At 50.5% G+C, this 7994-nt stretch overlaps 1 protein-coding gene across 4 annotated transcripts; it reads right to left on the bottom strand.

Moving 5' to 3' along the window:
• Positions 1 to 95: 95 nt before the first annotated feature.
• On the bottom strand, positions 96 to 3285 carry ZFAND2B (zinc finger AN1-type containing 2B). Of its 4 annotated transcripts, none has more exons than XM_007966342.3 (10): positions 3206 to 3285; positions 3009 to 3081; positions 2630 to 2724; positions 2272 to 2403; positions 2030 to 2181; positions 1716 to 1808; positions 1577 to 1637; positions 1424 to 1491; positions 699 to 771; positions 96 to 485 (listed from the first exon to the last, which is right to left on the bottom strand). In XM_007966342.3, exons 1-10 carry the CDS (start codon positions 3272 to 3274, stop codon positions 441 to 443), a joined length of 861 nt encoding a protein of 286 aa, XP_007964533.1. In that variant the 5' UTR covers positions 3275 to 3285; the 3' UTR covers positions 96 to 440. The 4 variants fall into 4 exon arrangements, with proteins under 4 accessions (XP_007964533.1, XP_007964532.1, XP_007964535.1 ...); XM_007966341.3 differs by having other exon boundaries at positions 96 to 381; XM_007966344.3 differs by lacking the exon at positions 2272 to 2403.
• Between the last annotated feature and the right edge of the window lie 4709 nt (positions 3286 to 7994).

Genomic DNA, 7994 nt, shown 5'->3' with positions numbered 1-7994 from the left:
TGGGGTACTGCAGTGGGCCTCCACCCGTATGTCAGGTGAGCATTCCTGACATGGCTTTTCTGTTTGAGGTAAAAGAGGAGAGAGAAACACACCACTTGTATGTCCTATCAACTGCCAAGATCCTTTATTTTCTCCAGGACCCTTCCTGCCCACTCCATGTCAGGGCAGCTCCAGCAAAAGGGAGATGATATGATGAAAGGACTGAGAGCAGGGCCTGGCCAGCATCCACCGAGGGCCCAACCAGGCAACAGTTGCTAGCTGCTCTCTCCCATGCGGCTGGAACACTAGCAAGGCCTTCCAGAGGCTCCCAGGGCGACCTCCACATCACTCCTGCTTGTCTCTGCCCTCCAGGCTACTCCGGGCCGCCTCTCCCTGTGTACCCTAGAGGTGTGAGGGCCACAGTCCTCCTCAGGTGAACCTCCCTCCCCAAGCCCAGGGCCCTAGCACAGGCTGCAGTTGGATGGCTTCGAGCTGCGGCTCTGGGCCTGGAGCAAGGAGAGGGGAAGGAAGGGAAGACAGGGTGCAACGTCAAGGAAATGAGGGGACGACCCTCATTTCAGAGCTCAGCACAGGCTGGAGTCATACTGAAAACCAAAGGACAACCACCATTCCAAAACTCTGCACTACTCAGAAGAACCCCCATCCCTGACTTCTTCCTCCCTCCCACTGCAGCACCCATCTTCACCCCGGCCTCATACCTGCTGCCGCTGGTATTCTGCCTCACTGGCTGACAGTGCTTGTGCTAAAGCTAGGTCGTCTTCCTCCTGACAACTGGGAGGGAGGAACAGTTTAAGCTGGATGATGGTAGGATCTAAAATTTGAACATCTGGCCGGGCGCGGTGGCTCAAGCCTGTAATCCCAGCACTTTGGGAGGCCGAGACAGGCGGATCACGAGATCAGGAGATCAAGACCATCCTGGCTAACACGGTGAAACCCCGTCTCTACTAAAAAATACAAAAAAACTAGCTGGGAGAGGTGGTGGGCGCCTGTAGTCCCAGTTACTCGGGAGGCTGAGGCAGGAGAATGGCGGCCTGAATCCGGGAGGCGGAGCTTGCCGTGAGCTGAGATCCGGCCATTGCACTCTAGCCTGGGCGACAGAGCAAGACTCCGTCTCAAAAAAAAAAAAAAAAAAAAATTTGAACATCTGTTCTGTGTGTGTCCGGCCTCATGGTGCCAAGCACTGCTGGGAATTATCTCAATCTTCATAGCAACACTACAAGGTGGGTGTTAGTATTGTCCCCGTTTTTATAGAGGAAATGAAGGCTCTATGGGTTAAATAACTTGTCAAGGATGATACAGTTCATCTTAATTTTGAGCCCAAGTTGCCAGCGATTATCTTGCATTTTGTCAGAGTGGTCCCACCTACCTCCCTCCAGATCAAACCCTTGCCCACAGCTTGCCCTTTCTCAAGAGGGTAGCATACCTTGGAACCTGGGGTTTGGTCTCTGCCAGGGACATTTCCAGGGCCCGCTGCAGAGCTTCATCCTCACTCTGCAAAGGGAGAAAGAAGACCAGTGTCCTTGGACTTCACTCTCTGTATGTTTGTTTCTGTCCATCCAACCTCTTCCCAACTCACCAGGCCATTCTGCAAAGCAATCACTGGAGGGGCTGTCCAGGATGGAGACTGGGTTGTGGCTCTGTGACCAAACATTGAAGAGGTAGAGGTCAGAGGTGTGAAAGGGAAAAACAGGGAGCAGGGAAACGGGCAGGCCTACCTGCTGGGAGAGGGACAGGAAGGCATGGTTCGACTTGGGCTGGGGACAGTGCTTGTAGAAGCCACATTTTGTGCTCTGGAGATGGCAGCTAGTCTGTAGGGAAAGATATTGTTGGCATGTCTCCAAGAACCAGCCTTACCCAGGAATTCAGGAGGGGAGTTCTGGAAAAACATGCACTTGAAAAGGAAGCTAAAAGACTCCCCTAGCCGACAGGGATATGGTTGAAGCTCCCCAATTTGTAACGACAGAGCTTGAGTCAGTTCCAAAAGAATGCAATAGTCCCAAAGGCAAGTAGAAGACTTGGCTGCAATTACCCTGCCCGGCTGGTTGGGTGCCCCTCCCCAGAGCAATCATGGTCCAGTGGGTGCCGGTGCTTGATGCAGAAGTTTCGGCTACACCGTTCACAGGTCAGTTTCATCATTTCTCGCTGCCGGCAGCCAGCGCGCTCACACTTATTGGTGAAGATCTGAGGTGAAGTGAGAAGGTTGTCCCTGCTGAGACTGACTAGCTGTTTGGGTTTCCAGGCATCCGTAGTTCTGACCCCTACAATGTTTACCTTACGTTTTTGCTGTGCTGGATCAGAGCGACAGTCTCTGTCAATGTGCTCTCCCACAGCACGGTCAGGGGGCTCCCCTCTGGCCACAGGCACAGGCACATTACAGAGAGGGCACACAGGTACCTGGATATCCTATAGTCAAGGAGCAAGGGTCAGTGTGTGGCCCACCCCAGTCCAACAAATCTCTGGTCCTGAAAGAACTTGGATAGGACCCAACACAAACACTCAAAAAAACAGTGTTTCCCAGCACTGACAGCCTCAGAAAGACAAAAGGGAGAAGAAATGTAAGACACGGATTTGGGGGATTCTGCACGCATTCTCCATCTGCCCATTTTCACCCTGAGGATCGCCCCCTCACCTTTTGGTAAGCAGATCCACAGTGATGCTGGGCGTAGGCCACATGGTCTGCGCAGAAGATGCCTAAGCAGGCATCACACTTAAGCGGCAGAAAATCTGCAGAGAGTTAGTCGGATTGCAGGTACAGGGGGACCTCCATGTTCTTCTCTCTCACTCAAGCCTTCCACTCAGCGGAAGGAAAACACCATCCTATTTGCGACACACCGCCCCTTCCCAAGCCCATTACCTCCTTGGCCCCGCCCCCTCTGCCGCTGATCCCCCCCCCAACTTCAAGCCCCGCCCCCCGGCATTGCCAGCCTGGAAACCCACCCTTCCCTCCCCACCTGCGGTTCAAAGTCCCTTTCCGCTGGGCCGCGCCCCCCGCACGCTCCGCCCCTCACCCAAGCGCTGACAGCTCGGCTCCGAACAGTGAGCCCCGAGGTCCGGAAACTCCATCGCCAGGCCGGGTGGGGTCTGCTAGGAGAAGCGACGAGTGCTGAGAGGCTCTAGGGCTCGTGCTCCGGGTCCGGACCGCGACCCCGCACTCTGGCGGGCTCCCTGCCCCGCCCCTTCCTCTCCCCCGCCCAGCCCGTATTACCGGAGCCCCCGCGCCAGCAGGCCCACGGCCCCCGCTCCTCCCTCGGCGCGCGCGGCGCGCTGACGTCATCACGCAGGGCTGGCGCGTCCGGCGTTGTCTCCCGGCAGCCGGGGAGCGCCTGGGTCGAGCCTAACCCCGCCTTGCTCCGGGAGGCTGAGAGCCGGAAGACTGTGCCGAAGCGACAGTATGTTCGTGCGCTGCTCCGCGACCCTGGGCGCGGGCGTATTCCGCAGAGGGTCTCTCTGAGGGATCAGGGACGGGCGAAAGGGCCAGCGAAGGCAAAGACAGATATCTTAGGGGGTGGAAGGCTGGGTGGTTTGGGGTCTTTCACAATTCGGTCCTTAGCCCGCTTCACACACGATGCCCTCTTCCTGGCCATTTTGTTCACGGTCACGGCTGCCCTTCGTCTCCACCAGCTGACAGCTCCCATATTTCCTTGAAGTACAGATATCTCTAGAGCTGCAGATCCCTCCTCCAGTGTCGACTTTGGTACCCTCCTCAGTCTGAACTAGGTGCACCTGCTATGTGATCTTCCTTCTTCCATTCTAGCACCCATATCACTAATGAGCTGTCCCCCAGCCCCTATATAAGTATACTGGGAAGTCAAGAACCACGTCTACCTTGTTTCGTGTTAGGTCCCAGCACCTAACAGTGCCTAGAGCAGTGTGGTCCTCAGTCTTTAGTGTGAATCCAAATCGCCTACAGAGCAAGTTTAAAATGCGGATTTCCGGGTCCTGGAGCTTCTAATTCAGTCGGAAGCACCTGAAGGAATTCTGACACAGATTGCCCATGCACCACACTCAACACTAGCCTAGAATATTCTCAGTGATCATTAAATAAACGTAGCCAGGACTACAGGCACAAGCCACTATGCCCAGCTAATTTTTAGATTTTTATTTTGTAGAAATGGAGGTCTCACTTTGTTGCCCAGATTTGTCTTGAACTCCTGGCCTTAAGTGATCCTCCTGCCTTGGCCTCCCAAAGTGCTGGTATTACAGACGTGAGGCACTACACCTGATCAATATTCTTTTTTTTTTTTTTTTTTTTGAGACAGAGTCTTACTCTGTCGCCCAGGCTGGAGTGCAGTGGCGCGATCTTGGCTCACTGCAACCTCTGCTTCCCGGGTTCAAGCGATTCTCCTGCCTCAGCCTCCCAAGTAGTTGGGACTACAGGTGCACACCACTGTGCCCAGCTAATTTTTGTGTTTTTAGAGACGGGGTTTCACCATGTTACCCAGGCTGGTCTGACCTCATGATCCACCTGCCTTGGCCTCCCAAAGCGCTGGCATTACAGGCTTGAGCCACTGCACCCGGCCAATATTCTTTTTATTTTAAATTACTTCCAGGACTTTATAAATGCTTTTATTTTGTTTCCATATATAAACTGTCAGATTTCAAATAATTGTTTTCCAGTCTCATTATAATCATTTGATTCTAAGAATTTCGTTTATTCCTTTTTTTCTCTATATATATTAATCAGTACAATTTAGAATTGTAGGCTTCCAGTCCCAGCATGGTGGCTGACGCCTGTAATCTCAGCACTTTGGGAGGCTGAGGCAGGAGGATCACTTGAGCCTAGGAGTTCCAGCCTGGGCAACATAGTGAGACCCTGTCTCTACAAAAATAAAAAGAATTGTAGGCTTTCAGTTTGGAGAAACGTGTATGGAGCAGACTAAGCAAAGATAAACACTGCTGCTCTCCCCACTCCCACTTTACAAATGCTCAGATAACCAAAGCCTTGTGGAACTCAAAAAATAAAAATCTTCAGATCTCATTTTTGAGCATGAGCCAGAATGCTTGAAGTGCCATGTAGTCATTTGTTCTTATGTTGCTATAAAGAAATACCTCGCTAGGCACAGTGGCTCATGCCTGTAATCCCATCCCTTGGAGGCCAAGGTGGGAGGGTCACTTGAGCCCAGGAGTTTGAAACCAACTTGGGCAACACAGCAAGGCCTCCCTCTCTACAAAAAATAAAAAAGTTGGCCGAGTGCAGTGACTCATGCCTGTAATCCCAGCACTCTGGGAGGCTGAGGCGGGCAGATCACGGGGTCAGGAGATCAAGACCATCCTGGCTAACACGGTGAAACCCCATCTCTACTAAAAGTACAAAAAAAATAAGTCGGGCATGGTGGCAGGCACCTGTAGTCCCAGCTACTCGGGAGGCTGAGGCAGGAGAATGGTGTGAACCCGGGAGGCAGAGCTTGTAGTGAGCCGAGATGGCACCTCTGCACTCCAGCCTGGATGACAGAGCGAGACTTCATCTTGGAAAAAAAAATACAAAAAATTAGCCAGTGGTGGTGGCAGATGCCTGTAGTCCCAGCTACTCGGGAGGCTGAGGCAGGAGAATGGCATGAACCTGGGAGGCGGAGCTTGCAGTGAGCCGAAATCGCACCACTGCACTCCAGCCTGGGCGACAGAGTGAGACTCCATCTCAAAATAAATAAATAAATAAATGCATACATACATACATACATAAATGAAAATTTTTTTAAAAATTTAAGGCCGGGCGCGGTGGCTCAAGCCTGTAATCCCAGCACTTTGGGAGGCCGAGGCGGGCGGATCACGAGGTCAGGAGATCGAGACCATCCTGGCTAACACGGTGAAACCCCGTCTCTACTAAAAATACAAGAAAATTAGCCGGGCGAGGTGGCGGGTGCCTGTAGTCTCAGCTACTCGGGAGGCTGAGGCAGGAGAATGGCGTGAACCCGGGAGGCGGAGCTTGCAGTGAGCCGAGATCGCGCCACTGCACTCCAGCCTGGGGCACAGAGCAAGACTCCGTCTCAAAAAAAAAAAAAAAATTTAAAAGCTGGGCATGGTGGCATCCACCTGTTGTCCCAACTACTCGAGAGCCTTTGGTGGGAGGATTACTTGAGCCCAGGAGGTCGAAGTTGCTGTGAGCTATGATTGTACCACTGTACTTCAGCTGGATGACAAAGTGAGACCCTGTCTTTAAAAAAAAAGAAAATCTGAGGCTGGTTGATTTATAAAGAAAAGAGGTTTAATTTACTGATGGTTCTGCAGACTGTATAGGAAGCATGGTGCCAGCATCTGCTCAGCTTCTGGTAAGGCCTCAGGAAGCTTCTAATCATGGCAGAAGGCCTAGGGGGAACAGGCATGTCACATGGCAAGAATGGGAGCAAGAGAGAGAAGAGGGAGGTCCCTGAGTCTTTTAAAAACCAGATCTCATGTGAACTAACTGAGTTAGAACTCACTCATCACCAAGAGGATGGCACTAAGCCATTTATGAGGGATCCACCCTCAGGTTCCAATCATCTCCTGCTAGGTCCCACCTCTAACACTGGGAATACATTTCAACATGAGATTTGGAGGGGACACATATCAAGACCATACCATGCCATAACAGACTTACCTCAGAGACCCCAGCGACCACAATGAAAGTGAATGAAGCTCTCACAGTACTATCTCTCTTCCCAGGCAAACATTTTTCTGACTGATGGGTTATAGTCCTGACTAAGCTCTCGGTGCTGATTACCAGCCCAGGGGTCTTCTCATTGGGTGATGCTGTCGTCCCACGATTTAAAAAGAGTGCCTGCACAAACCAAAGTCACCATTCCCCAATACACAGTTTGGATGTAGCCTCCTTGCTTCCTGAATAAAAGAATCCAGGAGAACACGGAGAGAGAAATCAAATAACATTTTGCAACTTGAATAAGCTGTTTCAGGAGGTATCAATCAACAATTGAGCATTGCTTAAGTCTCTTTTATTGTAGACCAACAAAGCATACACAGACCTGCTAAGCAGCCTTGCACTTTAGCTGTGGGTAACTATGAGCTGCAGCCTCTCACTGGGATAGTAGACATAGGTTCCCTATAAATTCGCAGGCATAGTTATAGCCAGATACCAGTTATCTTAGCTTTAGCAGGTCTAAAGCAGACAAGGTCAAAGTGAGCATAGTCAGAAAAGGTGTCTTGGCTCCAATTCTACTTGAATATTAGTTTAATGGTATTTGTCTCAATGGTTTTCCTCCTCTCAATTGACCCTTAGTGAAACAGTGCATATAGAAATGGAAAGAAAAGGTCAGGCAAGATGGCTCATGCCTGTAATCCCAACACTTTGGGAGGCTGAGGCAGGAGGATCACCAGAGGCCAGGAGTTCAAGACCAGCCTGACCAACATGGTGAAACCCTGTCTTTACTAAAAATACAAAAATCAGCCAGACATGGTGGCAAAAGAGCAAGACTGTGTCTCAATAAATAAATAAATAAATAAATAAATAGGGAAAAAAAAAAGAAATGGAAAGAAAAACTAGCACTTATTGTTGAGTCCTGCTCTTCCTCATGTGTTAGCTTATTTAATCCCCTGTGAAAACCTTTTGAAGTAGATATCATGTATCCCCATTTTGCAGATAAAAAAACTGAAGTTGAGAGAGATTACATTACCTGCTAAGAAGTCAGAATCTGGGCCCAAATTTTTGTATTGTCTTCAGTTCTATGTTCTTTCCATCATACAAATTTGCCTCCCAAAAATCTACTGCTGGCCCCTCCTTAACAAATTAAAAGAGGAATTTGGGTTTTTTTATTTTTTTTTGAGATGGAGTATAGCTCTGTTGCCCAGGCTGGAGTTCAGTGTCATGATCTTGGCTCACTGCAACCTCTGCCTCCTGGGTTCAAGTAACTCTTCTTCCTCAGCTTTCCGAGTAGCTGGGACTATAGGTGCCCGCCACCACACTCAGCTAATTTTTAGTAGAGATGGGGTTTCACCATTTTGGCCAGGCTGGTCTAGAACTCCTGACCTTGTGATCCACCCACCTCTGCCTCCCAAAGTGTTGG

This window comes from Chlorocebus sabaeus, chromosome 10 (genome assembly GCF_047675955.1).
Source record: "Chlorocebus sabaeus isolate Y175 chromosome 10, mChlSab1.0.hap1, whole genome shotgun sequence".
NCBI classification, from domain to species: domain Eukaryota; kingdom Metazoa; phylum Chordata; class Mammalia; order Primates; family Cercopithecidae; genus Chlorocebus; species Chlorocebus sabaeus.
This window is presented reverse-complemented; position numbering and strand designations above follow the sequence as displayed.

Bases quoted from the DNA above. Each gene is read 5' to 3' on its own strand.
- ZFAND2B (XM_007966341.3), bottom strand. From the start codon at position 3,274: ATGACGTCAGCGCGCCGCGCGCGCCGAGGGAGGAGCGGGGGCCGTGGG. The intron at 2,182-2,271 runs GTAAACATTGTA...ACTTCACCTCAG, and splicing joins CAGCACAGCAAAAACGTAAG to ATCTTCACCAATAAGTGTGA. The intron at 1,809-2,029 runs GTAATTGCAGCC...CTTTCCCTACAG, and splicing joins CACCCAACCAGCCGGGCAGG to ACTAGCTGCCATCTCCAGAG.